Raw genomic sequence first — 23119 nt, 5'->3', positions numbered from 1 at the left:
TTTGGAGTTCCTGTTGTGGCTCAGTGGGTTAAGAACCCAAAATGTCTACAAGGATGTGGGTTCAATCCCTGACCCCACTCAGTGGGTTAATGATCTGATGTTGCTGTGAGCTGTGGTGTAGGTCACAGACATGGCTTGGATCTGGTATTGCTGTGACTGTAGCGTTGGCCAGCAGCTGCGATTTCAATTCGACCTCTAGCCTGGGAACTTCCATGTGCTGCACGTGTGGCCCTAAAAATCAAAAAAAAAAAAAAAAAAAAGGCTCTGGTTTTGCACGATCTCTTTGTCCTCAGTCACGTGCCATGAGCTCACATCCTTGTGATGCTGCATCAATCAGGCTGGCAAGTTCCCCTCTGTACGATGTTCAACAAGAAAAGAATAGCAGCAGCCAACATTCATTGAGCATGGATGGCACTAAGCACTCTGTGGGCAACCCTGCTTTTGCTCACTTTGCAGAAGGCATGTTTGTTAGCGCATTTTACTAAGGGGAATCCAGGGACCTGTTTGGTCCTCGGGATCTACACCAGAGCCTGAGCACCAAGCCCTCCCCAGCTGAGCTCTGTCTCCTTGACCCTCTGTACTGCCTTTGCAACATTTTGTTATTAGTGTTTCCCTTTCTATATGTAGATCTATGACCTACCTCAAATTCATTCTTGTCTGGGGAGTTCCCATTGTCATTCAGTGGTTAACGAACCCGACTAGGATCCATGAGGTTGCAGGTTCAATCCCTGGCCTTGCTCAGTGGGTTAAGGATCTGGCGTTGCCATGAGCTGTGGTGTAGGTCAAAGACTCGGCTCAGATCCCACATTGCTGTGGCTGTGGCTGTGGCTCTGATTCGACCCCTAGCCTGGGAACCTCTGCATGCCAAGGGTGGGGGCCTAAAAAGCAAAAACTAAAAACTGAAAAATAATTCATTCTTGTTTGGATGGATATCCCGTTGTTCCCTGGGTAGTGAACGGAAAGAGTACTCACCGCTTTTGATGAACCTGCTGTTCATGCTTTTTCAGAACAAAGGAAACATTTCTGTGGTTCTAACCTTTCTCCTTTTAGTGAGACTAGCAGGTGTTTTTCTAGTTTATCCAGGGTCTCATTTGTACACACATCAGGAGAATGCAGAATCAGTTGACTTGCAGAGGCCCCAGTTCTAGATGTACTTTATGCAGGCGCCTAACTCGCATTGTGGACACACTGACATCTAATCCTCACTGTCATTGGAAGGGCTGAGACCAGCATGCCCTGGGTGGGGCTCTCCATCATTTCCTTACTCCACAACCACATTGTTTGGGAGTGGGGTCCTTGCCCCCAACCCACCCACCCACCGCCACCACCACCTCATTCTGCTGCTGGCTGGCTTTGCAATGAACTATAACCCATAATCTAAAATCAGAGTTTTACCAAACCCCGAGACCATCCCGAAATTGGAAATATCTAACACCCTCAGCCTCAATGCGGGTGCAGGAGAGAAGCCTGGAAAATGCTTGCTCCTTTCTCCTTTCTTGAGCACAGCACCCCCACCCCCACCCCCCCAACCTTGTTCTGTGTTTTGTGCCTATCTGCCATTCCATGTTTTTAAATTTTTGCAGGGGAAAAAAAAATCTTTTTTTTTTCTGTCTTTTTAGGGTCACACCTGTGGCATATGGAGGTTCCCAGACTAAGGGTCTAATAGGAGCTATAGCTCCTGGCTTACACCACAGCCACAGCAACATAGGATCCGAGCCTCGTCTGTGACTTAGACTACAGCTCACGGCAACACCAGATCCTTAACCCACTGAGCGAGGCCAGGGATTGAACCTGTATCCTCATGGATGCTAGTCCAGATTCATTTCCACTGAGCCACGACGGGACCTCCCGGAAAGAAAATCTTATTCTTAGACAATCTCTAGATTGTAAAGACATCCCTAATCCCTCTCTAGCTGAAATATTGAAGTGAGGCCTGAGTATGTGTTTAAAAAGCTAGGTGTGGGAGGAGTTCCTATCATGGCTCAGCAGTAATGAACCCAGCTAGGATCCATGAGGACTCAGGTTCAATCTCTGGCCTTGCTCAGTGGATTAATGATCACGTGGCTCAGATCCCATGTTGCTGTGGCTGTGGTGTAGGCCAGCAGCAACAGTTCCTATTAGATCCCTAGCCTGGGAAGCTCCATATGCTGCAGGTGCGGCCCTAAAAAAAAAAAAAAGTTGGGTGTCTAGAATATTTTAGATAATCCAGAAACAGGTAAAGTACAGGTCAGAGCCTGGGTCCACAAAGTTCCCTTGACCGCATGGCCCGTGGTCTTTAAGTGTACCTGTCAGTTAAGCTTCACCAAATTTCCAATTCTGATTTTTTTTTTTTCCTTCAAGATTTTGTTTCTGTTTCTTAAACATCAGTGAATTATTTTTACTCTGATGGTTTGTTTGGGTATAGGGTTTTGAAATAGCCACACCATACTTGGAATTTCACATTTGGTGGCATTAATTTATAGCTTATTTGATTCCAGATAAATAATTGAAAGGAGAAACATTGCCAAAAATATCGATCATGGAGTTCCCATCGTGGCGCAGTGGTTAACGAATCCGACTAGGAACCATGAGGTTGTGGGTTCAATCCCTGCCCTTGCTCAGTGGGTCAAGGTTTCGGCGTTGCCGTGAGCTGCGGTGTAGGTCGCAGATGCTGCTGGGATCCCGCATTGCTGTGGCTCTGGCGTAGGCTGGCAGCTACAGCTCCGATCAGACCCCTGGCCTGGGAACCTCCATGTGCCACAGGAGCAGCCCAAGAAATAGCAAAAAAACGAACAAACAAACAAACAAAAAATATATATGTATCGATCATAGTGATCATCTATTGTAACCTCAAAATAAAGGCTAAAGGGTTTTCACACAACTTCTAGGTGTAAGAGAGTGTTTGAGTTGTAGTTTGTCTAAATGTCTGTATGTAGAAGGTATTTTAATTTATATGAACAAGAGGACATAATATCCAAAATTGTGTCTGCCCTGGAAAATCTTGGGATGTGCAGTTTGTGCAACAGGAGGTTCCAAACATAATAAAATATTAAAGCTCGCCAATTCCCAAGATCTTTTTTCCACCACTATACCAGATGATGGCAAAATACCTTCAGTTAAATAACATGGCTTTGGATGATTCTTTGCTTTTGGATCTAGGTAGAACTAATCTTTTTTCCAGGTGAAGTGTCTAATTGCTTTCAGGTATGTATTAAATTCCTCATATAATTATCCTTTTTCTCTCCATCTCCCTTTTGGGGTGAGTCTGGGCCAGAGTGTCTAAATATCCTGCATCCTTGGCAGGATAGAATCGCTGGCCTGCACCCTGGCCTGCACCCCTGTAAAATGTGTTCAGGACTGGAGTTCCTCCTGCAGTGCCGTGGGTTAAGAATCCAATTGCAGGAGTTCCCATCGTGGCTCAGTGGTTAACAAATCTGACTAGGAACCATGAGGTTGCAGGTTCAATCCCTGGCCTTGCTCAGTGGGTTAAGGATCCAGGGTTGCCGGGGACTGTGGTGTAGGTTGCAGACGCAGCTCAGATCCCGTGTTGCTGTGGCTGTGGTGTAGGCCGGTGGCCACATCTCCAATTGGAACCCTAGCCTGGGAACCTCCATGTGTCATGGGTGCAGCCCTAGAAAAAGACAAAAAAAAAGAATCCGACTGCAGAGGCTTGGGTCACTGCAGAGGCACAGGCTGGCTCCCTGGCCCAGCACCAGGGGTTAAAGGACCCGGTGTTGCCACAGCTGCAGCATAGGTTGCAGCTGTGGCTCAGATTCACTTCTTGGCCTGGGAGCTTCCATATGCCATGGGTACAGCCATTAAAAAATAAATGTTGAAAATCCTTCCAATGAAATAACCTGATCATTTTTATATCTCCCCTAAGAACCTTAAGTCCTTATGTTTTTCAGAAAGTTCCTCCTCAGAACAGTCATGACTTTGTAATGAATTTGACAACGATAATCAACAATCATTTATTGACTACCTGACATACCAGGAGCTGGGCAAGGTGCCAGGGTGACAGAGAAAGCTGGTTAGAATCCCTGCCTTCAAAACTTAGATGGTAGTAGAGTTCCCACTGTGGCACGGCGGAAATGAATCTGACTAGTATCCATGAGGATGTAGATTCGATCCCTGGCCTCAATCAGTGGGTTAAAGATCTGGCATCGCCGTGAACTGTAGTGTAGGTCTCAGATGTGGCTTGGATCCAGCATTGCTATGGCTGTGACGTAGGCTGGCAGCTCCAGCTCCAGTTTGACCCCTAGCCTGGGAACTTCCATATGCAACTGGAGGGACCCTAAAAAGCAAAAAAAAACAAAAAATCAAAAAACCTTAGATGGCAGCGTTGCAGGGGGTGGGGGAGTCATTCAAGGTCAGCCAGGCCATGGTAATGTATGCGAGCAGTATTAGGACAGCACACGTAGGGGAGGTGAAGGACCACAGAGGCAGGGCAGGGAACCCAGACATTGGGAGGCTGCAGAAAAGTGTCCTGGATAATATTTAGGCTAATATTTGAAGATGAAGGATTTAGCAAGGCAATCAGACAGATGAATTAAGTCTGTAACACACTAGGCAGAGCCCCAGAACTGACCTGTTTCTTTTTCCCCCCAGAAGCTGCCTTACCTGTAAACATTCAAAAACAGACCCCACCATAGGATGGCTGGAGTTTGGGTGCTACCCTCAAACTCACCGTCACACAAGACACCCACCATACACTCCCAAGTTGTGGATTGTTTCTTCAAAAGTTTTTTTCCAGTTGTTGGTATAAATGTTCTTAGGAGAGCTAAAACACTCATTTTTATCTATTAATGCAAATTCCAACTTGACTGAATTTTAAGGAAAACTGATAGAGAATTTATTTTCTGCTTTCTGGGTATTGCCATTTTAATGACCAGATGAATGATCTGTGAAAGACCCCAGAAGCTGGTGTATTCACCCAGCCTTTCAGCCTCTTCATTAAGGAGTCATTCATTAAGTCTATACTCTCACAAAAGGAAGTGAGTACAAAAGAAAGGCCGGTTAAAACTAGTGGAAAGAAACTGTTTTGACCTCATTCTTTTTTAAAATTTTAGTCTAAGGTTTCATATTCAAAGACTGAATTTTAAACAAAGGGAGGTCTATACATAAGACATGAATGAGTGTTTGAGACATTTATATTGAAGTTGGGAAAGAACTAATTTGAATAATATGTGGCATAAATTTGCTGTTACAGAGACAGGAAAGGACCATCCAAAAAAAAAAAAAAAGAGGTTTCTGTTTAACTCTTTCTAAAATTTCATCTGTTTACCTCACCACTTCAAAAAGTATCTGACTCTTAACTGGTTCTTCATCATACTTCCAAGACTTCTATTTCACCCTCTGCAATTAAAAACTTAGGGTTTGTTTTGGAATATTGGAGACAAGCAGAAAATGCCTTGGTCACACATTTTTTTTTCCCTTGAAAGAATCATGATTTTATTGTTATTATAAGAATAATATGGGTTTTCTTTTTTTAAAAAAAAAGGCACTGGAAAAATAAGAGGAAGTAAAAACTATTCTGAGTAGTGTCGTCACTCAGAAATCACCATTACTGGGAGTTCCTGTCTTGGCTCAGCTGTTAATGAACCCGACTAGCATCCATGAGGACTCGGGTTCGATCCCCTGGCCTTGCTCAGTGGGTTAAGGATCCGGTGTTGCCATAAGCTGTGGTGTAGACCACAGACATGGCTTGGATCCTGCATTGCTGTGGCTGTGGTGTAGGCCGGCGGCTACAGCTCCAATTCAACCACTGCCTGGGAACCTCCATGTGCTGTGGGTGCGGCCCTAAATAAAGACAAAAAAGAAGAAAAAGAAAAAGAAATCACCATCATTAGTATTTACCAGATGCCATATGTTATATCTTTAGATAGGAACTATGAGGTTAAATTTTATTTGAATTTAACAGAATAAAACTGAAGTGGAATGAAAATAATTGATGAACTTGCTGTTTTCTCAAAATAAAGCAATTATCAGAAGATTCTCCTAAAGTCAAAAAATAAGGAAAAGTGTGAATGTTTTGTTTTGTTTTTTTTCTTTAGGGCCACACCTGTGGCATACCGAAGTTCCCAGGCTAGGAGTCAAATAGGAGCTGCAGCTGCCAGCCTACGCCAGAGCCACAGCAACGCAGGATCTGAGCTGTGTCTGCGACCTACACCACAGCTCATTGCAACACTGGATCCTTAACCCACTGAGTGAGGCCAGGGTTCAAGCCCGTATCCTCATGGACCCTAGTCAGGTTTGTTACCAGTGAGCCATGATGGGAACTCTGGAAAAACTGTGAAATTATAATGATTTAAAATATATTTCTTAAACTTTGGATAATATTACTCATTGCTGTATAAAGTGAAGAAATGAACACTGTGAAAAGTCTTCTCTCCTTTTCTCTCCCCCAGCCCCCACCCTCGCTGCTAATGATAAACCTTAACTTTTACCTTCCATCCTATACCCACAACACCACAGTGGCTTCATCCAGTTCTATAGTTTAATCACTGCATCTTTTTTTTTTTTTTAGTATTAAATACTTTTTTTCTTACTCAATGCATTTATTACATTTGTAGTTGTACAATGATCATCACAATCCAGTTGTATAGGATTTCAATCCCACAACCCCAGCACATCCCCTCACCCCCTAAACTGTCTCCTCCGGAGACCATAAGTTTTTCAAAGTCTGTGAGTCAGCATCTGTTCTGCAAAGAAGTTCATTCTGTCCTTTTTTCAGATCCCACATGTCAGTGAAAGCATTTGATGTTGGTGTCTCATTGTATGGCTGACTTCACTTTGCATGATAATTTCTAGGTCCATCCATGTGGCTTAAAATGCCGGTATTTCATTCCTTTTAATGGCTGAGTAATATTCCATTATGTATACGTACCACATCTTCTTTATCCACTCCTCTGTCGATGGACATTTAGGTTGTTTCCATATCTTGGCTATTGTATATAGTGCTGCAATGAACATCGGAGTGCATGTGTCTTTGCGAGTCGTGGTTTTCTCTGGATAGATGCCAGGAGTGGGATTGCTGGATCAAATGGTAGTTCCATTTGTAGTTTTCTGAGGCATCTCCATCCTGTTTTCCACAGTGGTTGCACCAATTTACAATCCCACCAACAGGGTACTAGGGTTCCTTTTTCTCCACACCCTCTCCAGCACTTACTGTTTGTAGACTTTTGGATGATAGCCATTCCGGCTGGTGTAAGGTGGTGCCTCATCGTGGTTTTGATTTGCATTTCTCTAATAATGAGTAATCACTGCATCTTAACTCTTGGTTTTTCTTTTTTTGTGGGTGGGTGGATTTCACTGCCAACTTTTGCCCTGAGTTCAGGCATGCTTGATAGTTAAGAGGAAAATCACATTCAGAACCACAAGGGCCTTCTGATAGGACCCCCTCAGTCCTTGTCTTGTGTCTAAGACGGGCCTCAGGCTTTTCCTGGTACATCCCTCTAATGAACCATCCTATAGCCTCCAACCAGCATTTAGAATTCTCACTTCCTCCTCCCTTCCCTTGACCCATTCCTCCTCCTCAGCCCCTTGCTAAAAAAGCTCCTCCAATCTAGCACATGATCCCCATTCAAAGCCACCTCTCAGGGAATTCCCGTCATGGTGCAGCAGAAACGAATCCAACTAGTATCCATGAGGATGCAGGTTGGATCCCTGACCTCGATCCATGAGTCGGAGATCCAGCATTGTCATGAGCTGTGGTGTAGGTCACAGACGTGGCTCGGATCCTACGTTGCTGTGGCCGTGGCGTAGGCCAGCAGCTATAGCTCTGATTCGACCCCTAGCTGGGAACTTCCATATGCCGCAGGTACAGCCCTAAAAAGCAAAAATAAAAATAAAGGTCTTTCACAACTTAGTCACCAGCCCCTTCTCCACTGGTTTTAGGGGAGCTGGGAAGTCGCTTCCACATGCGCTTGAGCTTCCAAAACAGAATTGGAAGCTCAGTGTGTGACTCCCTTGACTTCTTTGATTATTAGTTTGTAAGGACCTTTGCTGAGTGACCATTTTTGACTGTGAAAACAATCAAAAAAACACAATGGTAGAAGAAGATAAACGTGAGTAGGAAAAAATTGACGTCAGAATTGAATTTAGTTCCATCTGAATTTTATGGCTACCTGCAAATATGTAAGTCACACATTCAAAATGTTCTTAGTTCTATTTCCAACTGTTCTGTGTTCATCATGATAACGAATTCATAGACTGGATTTCTTTGCTTGCCAGGGAGGGGCATACAGGGCTGAATCACTCATCCTTTGTCACAACAATGACTTCCCACAGTGGAGTCATAATTGAAAATTCTTTCCTGCCCACCACCTCCATTAATGCACCAGCACCACTGTCATTTAATCTGCTGCCTGATTCCCCACCTACTAACCCCTCAGTAGCATCTGATTGCAGGTAAGAGGTAGATATTCCTTGCTTCGAAGCAGAATCTTGGAACTCAGGCTTACAGGGGAAAATGAATATAGTTTAATCAAATCTTTATAGAACAAGGCCAAAATGTTAATTCTTTTTTCTAGAAATGAGAAAAATAATAAATCTCTTCTTTGGGGATTACAAAGCAAGATCTTTCACAGGCCTTCAGATTCCCAATATTGTTGGTCTTTAAGGTAATTTTAGGGGGATGTGACCATGTTTATTTTTTTTTTTTTTTTTTTTTTTTTTTTTTTGTTGTTGTTTTGTTTTGTTGTTATTTCTTGGGCTGCAGATATGAGGTTCAGGCTAGGGTTGATCGGAGCTGTAGCCACCGGCCTACCAGAGCCACAGCACGCGGATCCAGCCCGTCTGCCCCACCACAGCTCACGCACGCCGGATCGTTAACCACTGAGCAAGGCAGGGACGAACCGCACTCATGTTCTAGTCGATTCGTTAACCACTGCCCACGACGGAATCCATGTTTATTTTTAAAGCAATACTTTCATTGTACAATTAGAAACATAGCTAACACAAAGGTAATTATACAAAGTTCATCATTTTTGCCTTTTTTTTTTTTTTTAGGGCTGCAACCACAGCATATGGAGGTTCCTAGGCTAGGGGTGGAATCAGAGCTACAGCTGCCGCCTACACCACAGACACAGCAACACAGGATCCAGACTGTGTCTGCGACCTACACCACAGCTCATGGCAACGCTGGATCCTTAACCCACTGAGCGAGGCCAGGGATTGAACCTGCATCCTCATGGATCCTAGTCAGATTCGTTTCTGCTGGAGCCACAATGGGAACTCCCATCATTTTTAATGTAAGTAAAAACTCAGCACGTTTACAGAAAATACAGACTAAACAATAGTGCAGATAACATGCAGATACGGCAAAAAATGTGAGGATTTGTGCAAATGAAATGTGAGAATGTGCAAATGAGAAATATAGAGGTAACGGCTGAAATTGCACAAATGTGCAAGAAGGGAATTTGGGGAGTTCCCGTCATGGCCCAGTGGTTAATGAACCTGACTAGGATCCATGAGGTTTCGGGTTCAATCCCTGGCCTTGCTCAGTGGGTCAACGATCCGGCGTTGCCATGAGCTGTGGTGTAGGTCGCAGACGTGACTTGGATCCCGTGTTGCTGTGGCTGTGGTGTAGGCCGGCGTCTACAGCTCCAATAAGACCCCTAGCCTGGGAACCTCCATATGGCTAGGGAGCGGCCTAGAAAAGGCTAAAAGACAAAAAAAAAAAAAAAAAAAAAAAGGTAATTTGGAAATGGAAGAACTTGGAAATAGGGAGTATGGAAAGCAGAAATCTATTTATGTATATTACAAGTTTGAATTTTTCTTTATTAAAATCTGCCCATCTCAGAGTTCCTGCATGGCGCAGCAGGAACAAATCCAGCTGGGAACCATGAGGTTTCAGGTTCGATCCCTGGCCTCGCTCAGTGGGTTAAGGATCTGGCGTTGTCATGAACTGTGGTATAGGTCTCAGATGTGGCTGGGATCCTGTTGCTGTGGCTGTGGTGTAGGCCGGCAGCTATAGCTCTGATTCAACCCCTAGCCTGGGAACCTCCATATGCCGCAGGTGCAGCCCTAAAAAATAATAATAATAATAGTAATAATAAAATGTACCCATCTCCTGCAGTGTCCTCCATATAGTACCCAAGATGCTCCTGTGTATCATGCATGCTCTCGATGACGCATGACTCCCCTCCCTCATTCCCAGCTTCACCTCTCTCTTCACCACTCCCAAAGTATTTGGAACATAAGTAACTTGGAAGTATAGACTTTTTACAGCACTCTAATTCACTTTTCTAAAGTAAATTATTTTCAGGCAGGAGTGGAATGGACTGAGAGTTGGGGTTAGTAGATGCAAGCTATTACATTTCCAATGGACAAGCAATGAGGTCCTGCTGTACAGCACAGGGAACTATAGCCAATCTCCTGGGATAGAACATGATGGGGGATCATATGAGAAAAAGAATGTGTGTGTATGTATACATATATATATATATATATATATATATATATATATATATGACTGGTCACTTTGCTGTACAGCAGACATTGACATGTTATAAATCAATTATACTTTAATAAAAATTTTTATTTACAGGTGGGTGCTTTTAAAAAAATTAACTTTAATCAATCAGTTGGGGGGTTTTTTTGGCCACCCCTCCGTGGCTTGTAGAAGTTCCCATGGCAGAGATTGAGCCTGTGCTACAGCAGTGACACACCTGATCCTTAACCACTGAGCCACCAGGGAACTCCAAAATTAACTTTAAAAACCTTTTCCTCACAGACACTTTGCAGCACACCAGGGGCAGGTCACCACAAGTGAGCACATCAGTATGCCTGCAAAACAATGATCCCACAGTCTGGTTTTGGTCTCAGACATCATATGTAGAGTTCCTTGTTGGGGAATTTGTGCTCTGGGGACTGTTATCCTTGTTTTCCTCTGACCAAACAATATCCGCTTCTCTCTGTAACACCTACAGTCTGTAGGGCGGGAACTGCTGCTCCATTTCATTGAATATCTTGTAACCAGTAATGGAAGAGACCCTGAAGTCACAAATCTAATCAACAACACCCGGATACACATCATGCCATCAATGAACCCAGATGGATTCGAAGCTGTTCTAAACCCTGACTGTTTTTACAATAAGGGAAGGTAAGGACGGGCTGGTCTATCTTTCTTTAAAACACAACAAGGAGTTCCCTGGTGGCTCAGTGGGTTAAGGGGCCAGTGTCGTCACAGCTGTGGCATGGTTTCGGTCCCTGGCCCAGGAACTTCTGCATGCTGCAGCAAGACCCCCCCCCAAAAAAAAAAAACGCCCACAACAAAAACCACCAAAAGGCTCCCCATCAGATCGGATCCCTTGGCCCTGTCAAGAGGAGTCACTGAAGCAGCTTCGCCTGTGTCATGTCATGGCTGTGCTGGAAGCTGTGCAGGGCTGCCTGTTGCTTGGCCTATGAGAAGTAAAATCTTGAATAAGGCTGCTTTACTCCTGTGCCTGCCCCTTAGGCTTGGCCCCTCCCCCATGCACCCTGTGGCACCACCCACACCCTCCTTCATCTGCTACTACCCGCTTCCTTCTCGCCCTTCCTCCCCTCCCCCAATTCCTCTAAGCTTCCTTCCCTAACCCATCATGTATTAGGTCCCCAGTTATACTCACATCACCTGGCACTTAACCTGCATGGCCCAACTTTTAATGGCTCCTTTCTTTATAATTTTTTATTTTTTCCATGATAGCTGGTTTACAGTGTTCTGTCAATTTTCTACTGTACAGCAAGGTGACCCAGTCACACATACATGTATACATTCTTTTTCTCACATTATCATGCTCCATCACAAGTGACTAGATATAGTTCCCAGTGCTACACAGCAGGATCTCATTGCTTATCCATTCCAAAGGCAATAGTCTGCATCTATTAACCCCAAATTCCCAGTCCATCCCACTCCCTCTCCTTCCCCCTTGGCAACCACAAGTCTGTTCTCCAAGTCCATGATTTTCTTTTCTGTGGAAAGGTTCATTTGTGCCGTATGTTAGATTCCAGATATAAGTGATATCATACGGTATTTGTCTTTTCCTTTCTGACTCTCATTTCTTGTTCAATGGAAGCTACCCAGGGGAGGGAACCCTTCCCACTGTTAAACCAGGGCCTCGTATGGTACCTAGTCCCTCAATAATTACCAGCTGATTTATTAAGCCAGTGCAAGACCTGGCCACAAAGAAGAGTGAGACTTGTAGAATTTCAGATTTAAAGTTTATTATGTTTCAGGCAGCCTCAGGAAGTTTGGAATTCTTCAGATATCTGATATACATTTATATAGGTGCAATGAAAAATTTGTTTCTGCCAAAAATAAATAAATCGCCATTTGATTCCCTTCCACTTTAAAGTTTCTTAGCATATTTAGACATGGCCAGTCCACTTTTTCAGAACTACATTTGTGTAAAATAGCATGCCATTCCTATTGTTTGTTATTGATGGCTGTGAACAAACCACCTCAAGACAGAGGGACTTAAAACCACTGCTATTTTATTTGCTCGCCACTCTGTGTGAGTTAGGAATTTGCGGGCAGAGCAGGGATGGCTCATCTCTGTGCCATGATGGCTGGGCCCTCAGCGGGGGTCTGGCTGGGACCATAGGTCTGGAGCCTCAGTTCTGGCTGTCACCTGGGATCCTCACTCCTCCGGGTAGACCCTCACGTGGCTTGCATCAGGGTCTCAGAGGTCCAAACAGGAGTACCCATAGAACAAAAGCTCCCAGTGCAAACACTTCTCAAGCCTCTGCTTACATCCCAACCACTGCTGTTCCACTGGCAGGAACAGGACACACAGGAGGGGACAGCATAGTGGGTGGATCCCAGGTGCAGTTCCCTGGAGCTGCCACAGCAACCCTCCACCCCCGTGTTCGTATTTGGCAAAACACCCGGAGCCCAAACCAAAGGTCTTACAACACTGCACGAATCTGCTGCCTTACACACCAACAGTGAACCCTAAAAACGTCTTTCTTTTAAAGGGAAAATAGTAACTCCTATGACCTGAATAGAAATTTCCCCGATGCCTTTGAATTCAACAACGTATCGAGGCAGCCTGAAACGGTGGCAGTCATGAAGTGGCTGAACACAGAGACATTTGTCCTCTCTGCCAACCTCCACGGTGGTGCCCTGGTGGCCAGTTACCCATTTGATAATGGTGTTCCAGGTGAGCAAACGTGGGCCCAGCTCTTGCCTTCTAAGTCCAGAGTGAGGCTGCAAACTTGCTGCCTCTGCATGGGGATAAACGCTTCCTGCACCCCTCTGTCAGGGGTGGAGAGAGCCCCATGCTCTTGACCCTGAGCCATCCTTCCTACAATTTACGAATGGTAGAGGGGCAAGGGGGCTGAACTGACAACCAATAACAGGATGACCTGACATTCATCAATGAAATAGTAGAATCGGGATTTAGACTGTCCCACAAGAGGCCACATGGCTAAATGGAAATAAAACTAATCATATGAGTAATAACTCCTGACTCTTCAAACTCTGGGTTAAGGTATGTACCAAGGACTTCAAATATTTGAGTGGCTTCCCTTTTTTTTTTAGGGCTGTACCTGCAGCATATGGAAGTAGTTCCCAGGCTAGGGGTTGAGCTACAGCTGCTGACCATCACTACAGCCACAGCAATGCCAGATCTGAGCCACATCTGCCACCTGCACCACAGCTCATGGCAACACCAGATCCTTAACCCACTGAGCGAGGCCAGGGATCGAACCCGCAGCCTCATGGATACTAGTTGGATTCATTTCCGCTGAGCCACGACGGGAACTCCCTTGAGTGGCTTCCTTTATCCCCTACAGTGCCTCAGAGATTAGCAAGAGAGACTAAGAGAGAACGTTTAACTTTGAAGCTGATTGAGGAGTCTGGACCTGTAACGTACTTATTTTGTCTGATATCCCCTTGTGTCCGTCCCTGATAAACAAGGAAGAGTAGAGGGAGCATTTGTAGAACCAGGTAGAGGATTTCTCTTAGGAAATCAGAGCCTCAGAGTTTCCGTCGTGGCTCAGTGGTTAACGAATCCAACTAGGAACCATGAGTTTGCGGGTTCGGCCCCTGCCCTTGCTCAGTGGGTTAATGATCCGGTGTTGCCATGAGCTGTGGTGTAGGTCACAGACACGGCTCAGATCCCACGTTGCTGTGGCTCTGGTGTAGGCTGGTGGCTTCAGCTCCAATTCAACCTCTAGCCTGGGAACCTCCATATGCCACGGAGGCAGCCCAAGAAAATGGTAAAAAAGACCCAAAAAAAAGAAAGAAAGAAATCAGAGTCTCTCTGTAAGATGTGATGATGAATTTGCTAACCTGACGTGTGCTGTCTCTGGTTCTAACGCCAACTCAAAGGTCTTGGTCCATCTTTCACCTACAGCAACTGGGACGTTATACTCCCGGAGCTTAACCCCCGATGATGATGTGTTTCAATATCTTGCACATACCTATGCTTCAAAAAATCCTGACATGAAGAAAAGAAAGCCGTGTAAAACTAAAATAGATTCTCCTAGTGGGATTGTAAATGGATACTTTTGGTATCCCCTCAAAGGTGAGTTTCTCTTTGCTCTGCTAACCTTTGTGTTGCCTTCACCCAGAGGTGCCAGCTGGTTCTGGGTGACCCCAGCCGTTGCCAGCTTGGCTGGGCACAGTGCATCCCTTCAGCTGTGTCTCTGTCTGCTGATACCACAGAGCACTGGGAGGGGACCGAGTGTCTCTTCCGCATCAGCAAAGCCTCCTTCGTTCAGACGCTTGTTGAGCGTTCACCTGTGAGCCAGGAGCTGTGCCAAAAAGATGAGCAAGGACACAGATCATAAGCCCAAGTTTAACTGGGAAGAGCAACATGCGAATGAATAACTGTGATGGCCCTGTCATCTGAATAAAAATAGACAGTTGGAAACGGTACCATGTACCACAGGGGTGTCCAGCCACACGACAGCAGGTGGTAGTGAAGGCCTTGGAGAAACGCAGGCTGTGTCTCCTCTGGTGGGGGCAGCTGCTGCTTAGAGCCAGCGACTACCGCCGTGCAGCCGTGGGGGCCCGGTATTGCCAGATCTCCCAGTTTGTGAAGCAAGCCGGATGTGTCCGTGAAGTCTCCTGATTTCTAAGCTCCTTCACAGGCTAAACCAAAGAGCCCTCTAGTTTGTCCCCCTTGGCACAGGACGGCCAGGAAAGGGAGGAAGCAAGGACGGAACATGAGAGGGGAGAGATTCTTTTTTTGTTTTGTTTTGTCTTTTTGCCTTTTCTTGAGCCACTCCGGCGGCATATGGAGGTTCCCAGGCTAGGGGTCCAATCGGAGCTGTAGCCACTGGCCTACACCAGAGCCACAGCAACACGGGATCTGAGCCACATCTGCGACCTACGCCACAGCTCACGGCAACGCCGGATCCTTAACCCACTGAGCAAGGCCAGGGATCGAACCCGCAACCTCATGGTTCCTAGTCGGATTCGTTAACCACTGAGCCACGACAGGAACTCCAAGATGTTCTTATCAGAAGAAATGATGTAAGCAAAAGCCCCCCGAGGGGTTGGGGGGGACAGGGGGAGTAGGTCCGAATCCTAGTGTGGAAATTGAGAGAGAGTAGGAGGGACCTAGGACAGAAGGGGAGACAGCAGGCTGGAATGGGGTTTCCACTGCCTCTGTGCAAAGTGCCCCTTCCAGACTGATTAGCCTGCTCCTCCCAACAGCAAGCTGTAGGCGGCATTGCTGCACACAGGCCACTTCCCCCGTTGTCACTTTGGATGCACACGTTGTGACTTTGGTGTCTGGGCAGGTCTCTGCCAGCTTTCCAGGTAATATAAATAAGCATAGACCGTGACTGTCAGGCAGCCGGGTCCAGACAGATATCCCAACATCCCAAACTTCTCTCCGACATCCGAGACAGCCTCCGCATCCCCACTTTGGGGGCTGCAGCCTAGTCCCTTGCTCACTGCTCTCTCCAGGAAAGGAGGGGCCCCCTCCTGTCCAGTGGCAGAGCTGCCCTTCGTGTGCATGGTCTGTAACTTTCAAGACAGGTCCAGATGTGTGGGAGAGTCACTGGGAATCTGATTTTGCTGTTGGAAAAAGTTGCCAAGTGTGTCTTTGTGTAAACTGTGTGCCTTTCAGAGAAAAAAAAAAGTCAGAGCCAGCTACTTGGAGGAGCTTAGGACAAAGCATGCTGGCCCAACCTGGAGGCTTTATCCACCAGGGCTCACTGGCCTTATCCGGGGCTGCACACACTCTCCACACTTGGCATTCTCCATCCTCTGTGCTTGGCACAACCTGTTTTGCACATCTGTTTTGCCATTTTAATTCTTTCTTTAAATTCTTTAAGTTTAAATTCTTTCCGAGACATACCTATCCAGTCAAGGGTTTTTGTTCTGTTTCGTTTCTCTCTTTTTTTTTTCCTTTTTTATTTCTTGGTGAAAATGAGGTTAGAGAAAACTACAAAATTTGTAAGTAAAGGAAAAGAAGGGACAGAGGAATTCTTCCTGGCTAAAATCTGGACATATGTAGATGTTATTCAATATTTACTTAAGATTTTGACCATTTTCTGAGCATAATTTTTTTTTGTCTTTTATGTCTTTTTAGGGCCACACCCATGGCATATGTAGGTTTCCAGGCTAGAGGTTGAATCAGAGCTATAGTCGCCAGCCTACACCACAGCCACAGCAACACCAGATCTGAGCCACATCTGCAACCTACACCACAGCTCATGGCAACGCCAGATCCTTAACCCACTGAGTGAAGCCAAGGATCAAACCTGATCCTCATAAATACTAGTCAGATTCATTTCTGCTGAGCCACAATGGGAACTCCTGAACACTTTTTTTTTTTTTTTTTTTTTTACTTCATTACTTCCCAGTGGGTGGAACTGAGAATCCATCCCTAATGGAGCTGAGAATACATATTTTACTGGGCAGATATCAAGGATAACTAGTTAAAATCCAGCAGAGAAGTTCCCATTGTGGCTCAATGGGTTTAAGAACCCAGCTAGTATCCGTAAGGATGTGGATTCGATCTCTGGCTTCCCTCAGTGGGTTACAGGCGTCAGTGTAGGTTGCAGATGCAGCTTGGATTTGGCGTTGCTGTGGCTGTGGTGTAGGCCGGCAGCTGCAGCTCCAATTGGACCCCTAGCTTGGGAACCTCCATATACTGCAAGTGTGGCAAAAACATAAAAAATAAAAAGAGAGAGAGAAGGCGAAAGGGAGGAAGGGAGATCTGGCAGAGACCACTTCCTTCAAAGTTACTATAGTTCCTCAAATCCAAGATGCCACAGATGGTTAAATACAATGTCCCATCAGGAAAGAAAAAGTTTCCATCCAAACTCATAACACAATGATATTTTTCAGACATCAAATTTAAGATATTTCCCAATTCAGAGATTTTAAAATATGGAAAGTTATACGTCTTAGGGAATATAAAATATGATTATAACCCTTTGAAAATAGGGTATTGAGAGGTAAGAACTAGAAAGTGAGCATGGGCAGAGGTAACCCCAGAAGTGACAGGGGCCTGGGTCTCCCCCCATCCCCAGAGTCAGCATGGCACAGTGTGATGGGTTAGGAGAGCACAGTGGCCCAGGGACAATGGCCTGTGCACTGGTCTTGCCATTCACTGGCAGGAATCCTTGGGCAAATTACCAATCATTTGTGAATAGGTTTCCTCATCTGTAAAATATGGGTAATAATTGCTATGAGGATTAACTGAGTTGATAACAAAGCTCTTCAAACAGTCCCTAGCAATAAATAGCAAACATTCAGGAAACATTGGCCATTGTTATTCCTCCAGATTCTTTTATTTTTTGTCTTTTTGCTATTTCTTGGGCCGCTCCCACGGCATATGGAGGTTCCCAGGTTAGGGGTCGAATCAGAGCTGCAGCCACCAGCCTACGCCAGAGCCACAGCAATGCAGGATCCGAGCTGCGTCTGCAACCTACTCCACAGCTCATGGCAGCGCCGGATCCTTAACCCACTGAGCAAGGCCAGGGATCGAACCCACAACCTCATGGTTCCTAGTCGGATTCATTAACCACTGTGCCACGACGGGAACTCCCTCCTCCAGATTCTTATACTTAACTTTGCACAATAAATGTGCTTATGAATGGTTGGTCGAACTATTTAAAAAGAAACCTCACTCTAGTTTATATTTGTTTAAAATGTACTTGAGGAAAGAATGTAATTTGAGGAATCCTTTTCGTAATTGATTTTTAGAAAGGACCCTTCCCCTACCTCTCATTTAATTTTGATGTGCAGCTGAACACCAGTCAGCTCTGAATCAGTTACCCATATGGGAATATTTAGGATTGCTCAGTCATGTCTGGATAATAAAATGTTAAGCCCTAATTGTTCATGTTCATATGTCAAATTCATCTTTTCCTGTTTGCATGTACTTTTGTTGCAACTATCTCATTCACCTGTCCCCCAAGGTATGTGATACTTGGCTTCACCCCAATTTTAGACCTCATTCCAAATTAAATATGTTTGTGTTTAGGTGGAATGCAAGATTACAACTACATCTGGGCCCAGTGTTTTGAAATTACATTGGAGCTGTCGTGCTGTAAATATCCTCGAGAAGAGAAGCTTCCAGGCTTCTGGAACGATAACAAAGACTCACTGCTCGAATACATGAAACAAGTGCACATAGGTTTGTAAGATTTTCTTACGGATTCCCGTTAACCCAAAATATAGCATCTGGCAAAACCCTTGGGTTGAGAAAACCCAAGCCCCTATCTGTGTTTTTGAGGTACAGCATCATTTTCGGTACCAGATCTAATGGTTCCAACTTCTTTTTGCATGAATATCTGTAGCACGTGCCAAATGCAGCATCCATCAGTCCATATAAGAGAAAGCATGGTGCATGTTATTTTAATCTGGGGTGTAAAATCAGGTATTGCTAATTTTACATGTCAAATGACGTCAAAATCTGGCAAACGATCTGAAAAACAGGCTGTTACTCTGTTATATCATCACCCATTTGGAAAAAAAGCCACATTGGCTTGTCACTTGTGATCTATCACAGACCCAGAGAACGTCGGACATACCATTTTGCATTTTTTCTAGGTGGTAAGCTAGCACCCTTAGTTTCAACCCCTCCCAGCCCTCAACTCTGCCAAATAACCTGGCCCCGGGGAGTCTTTGCAACCTGTTGGATTTTTTTTTTTTTTTTTTTTTGCCACCCCCACCAGGGATCAGATCCAAGCCAAGGTTGTGACCTATGCCACAGTTGTGGCAATGCCAGATCCTTAACCCACTGTGCCAGTCCAGTGATTGAACCTGCATCCCAACTCTGCAGAGACACTACCAGTTCTGTTGCGCCACAGTGGAAACTCCTGCAGCCTACTTTTTGGATGGCTGTCTGGCCTTTATCACAGATGGACAAACTAAATGTGACAAGCATAGGCCATGTACATTCTCAGCCATGTACAGCAGACTCACCACGAGGGTTTGTTAAAACATAAATTGCCAGGCACCATCCCCAGAGTTTCTGGTTTAACGGTCTAGAATGATTAACATCTGGGGTGATGCTGATGCTGGTGGTCCAGGGACCACTCTTTGAAAACCGTTGCACTAGAGAAACACACTGCTTGTGATGACAATAGAATCTTGGGCAGAGTGAGCAACCTCTTCTGCATTGCCTGAGTTAAAGCTGTTTTCTTTGTTCAGAACATCGTGGGGGAAGAAGCATATCAGGAAGCAGAGCAACAATTATGTTACCACATCAGGCCAAAGTGGAGGGTGTGTTTGTGTTGAAGAGGTCTTATCTTGACCTGCTGCATAATTGCATAATCCCTGGGTTTTCTGCATGTTTCACACCAAACTCCCCACCTGCTGAAAACAGATGGAGACGGTTGAGGCAGGGCAACATCAGAAACAAGGGGGTACAGGGCTGAGTGCAAGGGCCATTAGGAGCTTCCCTTGGCCACACATCCATACAATGGATGTTCCTTCCCCCTTTTGTACTTGACCCCCAGTCCCTTGCCACCCACCCCCCTAACACAAGTACGCAAAAATTATCTTTTTTTTATTTTTATTTTTTTGTCTTTTTTGCCATTTCTTGGGCCGCTCCTGTGGCATATGGAGATTCCCAGGCTAGGGGTCCAATCGGAGCTGTAGCTGCCAGCCTACGCCACAGAGACACAGCAACGTGGGATCCGAGCCGCGTCTGCAACCTACACCACAGCTCACGGCAATGCGGGGCAAGGGCAGGGACCGAACCCGCAACTTCATGGTTCCTAGTCGGATTCCTTAACTACTGTGCCATGACAGGAACTCCCCGCAAAGATTATTTTTGAATTCGCAGGGCTGCACCTAACTGGCAAAGATATTTATGGGGTAGGTTGATGGGGGATATTACAAAATGTCATCTTTCTTTTTCACCGGCCTCATAATAACATTTATTAAGCTTGTTTCTCATTATGTCCTCAGACTTTGTATTCTGGTGTTTCTCTGCTTGATTTTCCTCATGAGGCACAGCTCTACTTCTACTGCATTTCTACTTATATCGATCCTTTAGTGTGTACTCTGTTCTTTCTTAAAATTCCTCCCTCGGGAGCATCAGCATGGGAGTGGAACTGAACTCGAAAAATGTTCCATGAACGGCACGGCTATCATCAGAATTTCAGTCTAGCTGGAAAGGTTATTTACTAAGCACTGAATTAAGGTCGGCTCTGAAATATGTTGCTGACATAATAGTGCAGTGAAGGGGCTTTATAAATTGTTAAATAACATAGAAGTTACAGCAAAATTATTGTTATTAATTTGAAGGGCTTACAAGTCCATTTAAGTAGATTTTATAAAGAGCATCTGTCTTCCTGTCGCTATAATCAGCTGTGCACAGCTCACTTAAAAAAAAAAAAAAAAAAAAAAAAGATGTTAACACATCAACACTGCCCTCTAGTGGTGTAAGACAGGGTTTTCTTTAGTTTCTTACTTGAATAATGAAACCCAGTTTCAAAACACTGATACAGTATGGTTACTGTTACTTGGTAGAGAGGTTCTCTCCATGCTGGTGCCCAGTAGGAAGCCAGAGAGCATCTCTGATTGTGGATAATGGGAGCAAATATCTTTTTACCGCTGTTACTCTGGTTTAAGAAAATGAGTGATGTTTGTCAAACTGCATTGCCTTCATTGGTTCAGTTTCACCACTTGCTCAGATACTAAGATGGTCTCTGAGATTTCCAGGTGGGTCAAAGGCTCTTGCCTCCCTTGTCTGGTAAGGAAAGGCCTCCTGCCTGGCCTAGAGGGAAGGAGGCTGGTCAGGCCTAAGCTGCTCTGCCACGTGCCCCTGTGTGAAAGTTTGCAACCCATTTGTCTCAGCCAGTTTGAGCCAGCTGATAGCTGGGAGTAATAGGCGCTGCCCTGCCTCACCCGAGCTTGTTCTAAAGCTCTGATGGGGTCACTCTTTCCATGAAAGCTCACTGCCAACCTCGATCTAAACTCAGGCCCCTGCTGCTGTGTTGTCATGCTTAGAGGGTTGCCCAGGCTTGGGTTGGTGTGAGGGTGAGACAGGCATTAAGGCAAGTCTGAATTCTAGGGACTGGAATGTCCTGCTTGTCCTGCAGAGATGAACAGGACCTGATAGGGCCTGCTTCTTGTCCTCTCCCCTGAGATCCTCAGAGCAGATCTGAACCCAGAGGTTTGGGGGAGGGCCCACCGCCCCCAGAAACCTAAGCAGCCCCGGCCTGAGAGAATCTGGTATATGCCGAGTTCCATAAGCCTGTGAGAGATAGATTAGCATCTGTCATCAGGTCCAAAGTCAGTGGCAGCTATGATCATTAAGTGGGTACATGGGAGGGCACAGTCTCCCACCAGCTCAGACTCTGCCCTGTGGCCAGTTCTTACCCAGCACAGGCTTTTCATCCTTGGAGCTTGATCCATGTCCAAGGGAAGGAGAACTCTAACTTTCTCCTCATTTCCAGATGTGTGCACAGAAGTTACCTCTCAGATGGTATTCTGCTTTATTACCTGAGCTTTTTCAAAATTCTGCTTTTTGTTATCCTGATATAATGGTGCTGGCTGTCTCTGCATCTCTTTGGATCTACTGGTCTTTTTTTTTTTTTTTTTTTCCCAGCATATAGAAATAAAGCATCTCTTCTGGTAAAACAATCACTTTCCTCTAAGTGGAAAAATTGGTGGTGCCTGAACAGAATATTGAAAAGACATATAAGATCCAAAGACAGCTTTCATTTGGTTAGTGGTATGCGGTTATCCTCTAATAGAAAATTCATATTTAAGCATAGTCTGGGATTGTTCAGTCACAGTGTGATATTCAGATATCCCCAGCTTAAAGAACTGTCTCTAGGTTTGGGGAAGGGCCATATGGAAACAAATCTTTTGGTCTTTAGAGGACACAGAATGAGAGTCAAACCAGAATGTGAAGACATTTCATTTGCAATTAACCTCGATCCAAATTACTCTTCCTTTTCCTATATTTGAGGATAGGCAAGCTACAGGTCCCTTGAAGTCTTTTTTCAGTTGTGACACATGATTATAGGGGTCTTGTGTGGGTGCCTAAGGCCATCCAAAAGCACTGTTCATAGACTGTCAAAAAAAATCAAATCTGTTCTGTTACAGTGTAACAACCACTTCCAGCCAAGAAGGAATTTGCTTTTTTTAATTGAAGTATAGTTGATTTATAATGTATTAATTTATGCTGTACAACAAAATGATTCAAATATATATTTATTGAAACATACACACATTGTGTATGTGTACATTCTTTTTCATATTCTTTCCCATTATGGTTTATCAGAGGATATTGAATATATTCCCTGCGCTATGTAGTAGGACCTTTTTGTTTATCCATCCTATGTATATAGTAGTTTGCATCTGCTAATCTTAAACTCCCAGTCCATCTCTCCCCTACCCTACCTCCCCCCTGGCAATCACAAGTCTGTTCTCAATGTCGGTGAGTCTGTTTCTGTTTCATAAATAAGTTCGTGTCATATTTTTAGATTCCACATATAAGTGATATCATGTGGTATTTGTCTTTCTCTTTCTGACTGACTTAGTAAGAGACTCTCTAGGTCCATCCATGTTGCTACAAATGACATTATTGTCTCTTTTCTGTGGCTTTTCTAGTACCCTATGGTTTGTATGTACTCTATCTTCTTATCCATTCCTCTGGCAATGGACATTGAAGTTCTTTCAATCATGTCTTGGCTGTTAGAAATAGTTCCTGCTCTAAACATAGGGGTGCAT

General features: G+C 44.8%; 1 protein-coding gene across 1 annotated transcript in view; it reads left to right on the top strand.

The window, feature by feature from the left end:
• Positions 1–23119, top strand: part of CPM (carboxypeptidase M) — a 94269-nt gene that overhangs the window by 54532 nt on the left and 16618 nt on the right. Inside the window, exons 4-7 of the mRNA XM_021091972.1 lie at positions 10911–11083; positions 12937–13121; positions 14319–14489; positions 18411–18563. Coding sequence (XP_020947631.1) covers positions 10911–11083; positions 12937–13121; positions 14319–14489; positions 18411–18563 — 682 coding nt within the window. The remainder of the gene's footprint in view (positions 1–10910; positions 11084–12936; positions 13122–14318; positions 14490–18410; positions 18564–23119) is intronic.

The sequence above is a fragment of the Sus scrofa genome, chromosome 5 (genome assembly GCF_000003025.6).
Source record: "Sus scrofa isolate TJ Tabasco breed Duroc chromosome 5, Sscrofa11.1, whole genome shotgun sequence".
In the NCBI taxonomy this organism is placed as follows: Eukaryota; Metazoa; Chordata; class Mammalia; order Artiodactyla; family Suidae; genus Sus; species Sus scrofa.
This window is presented reverse-complemented; position numbering and strand designations above follow the sequence as displayed.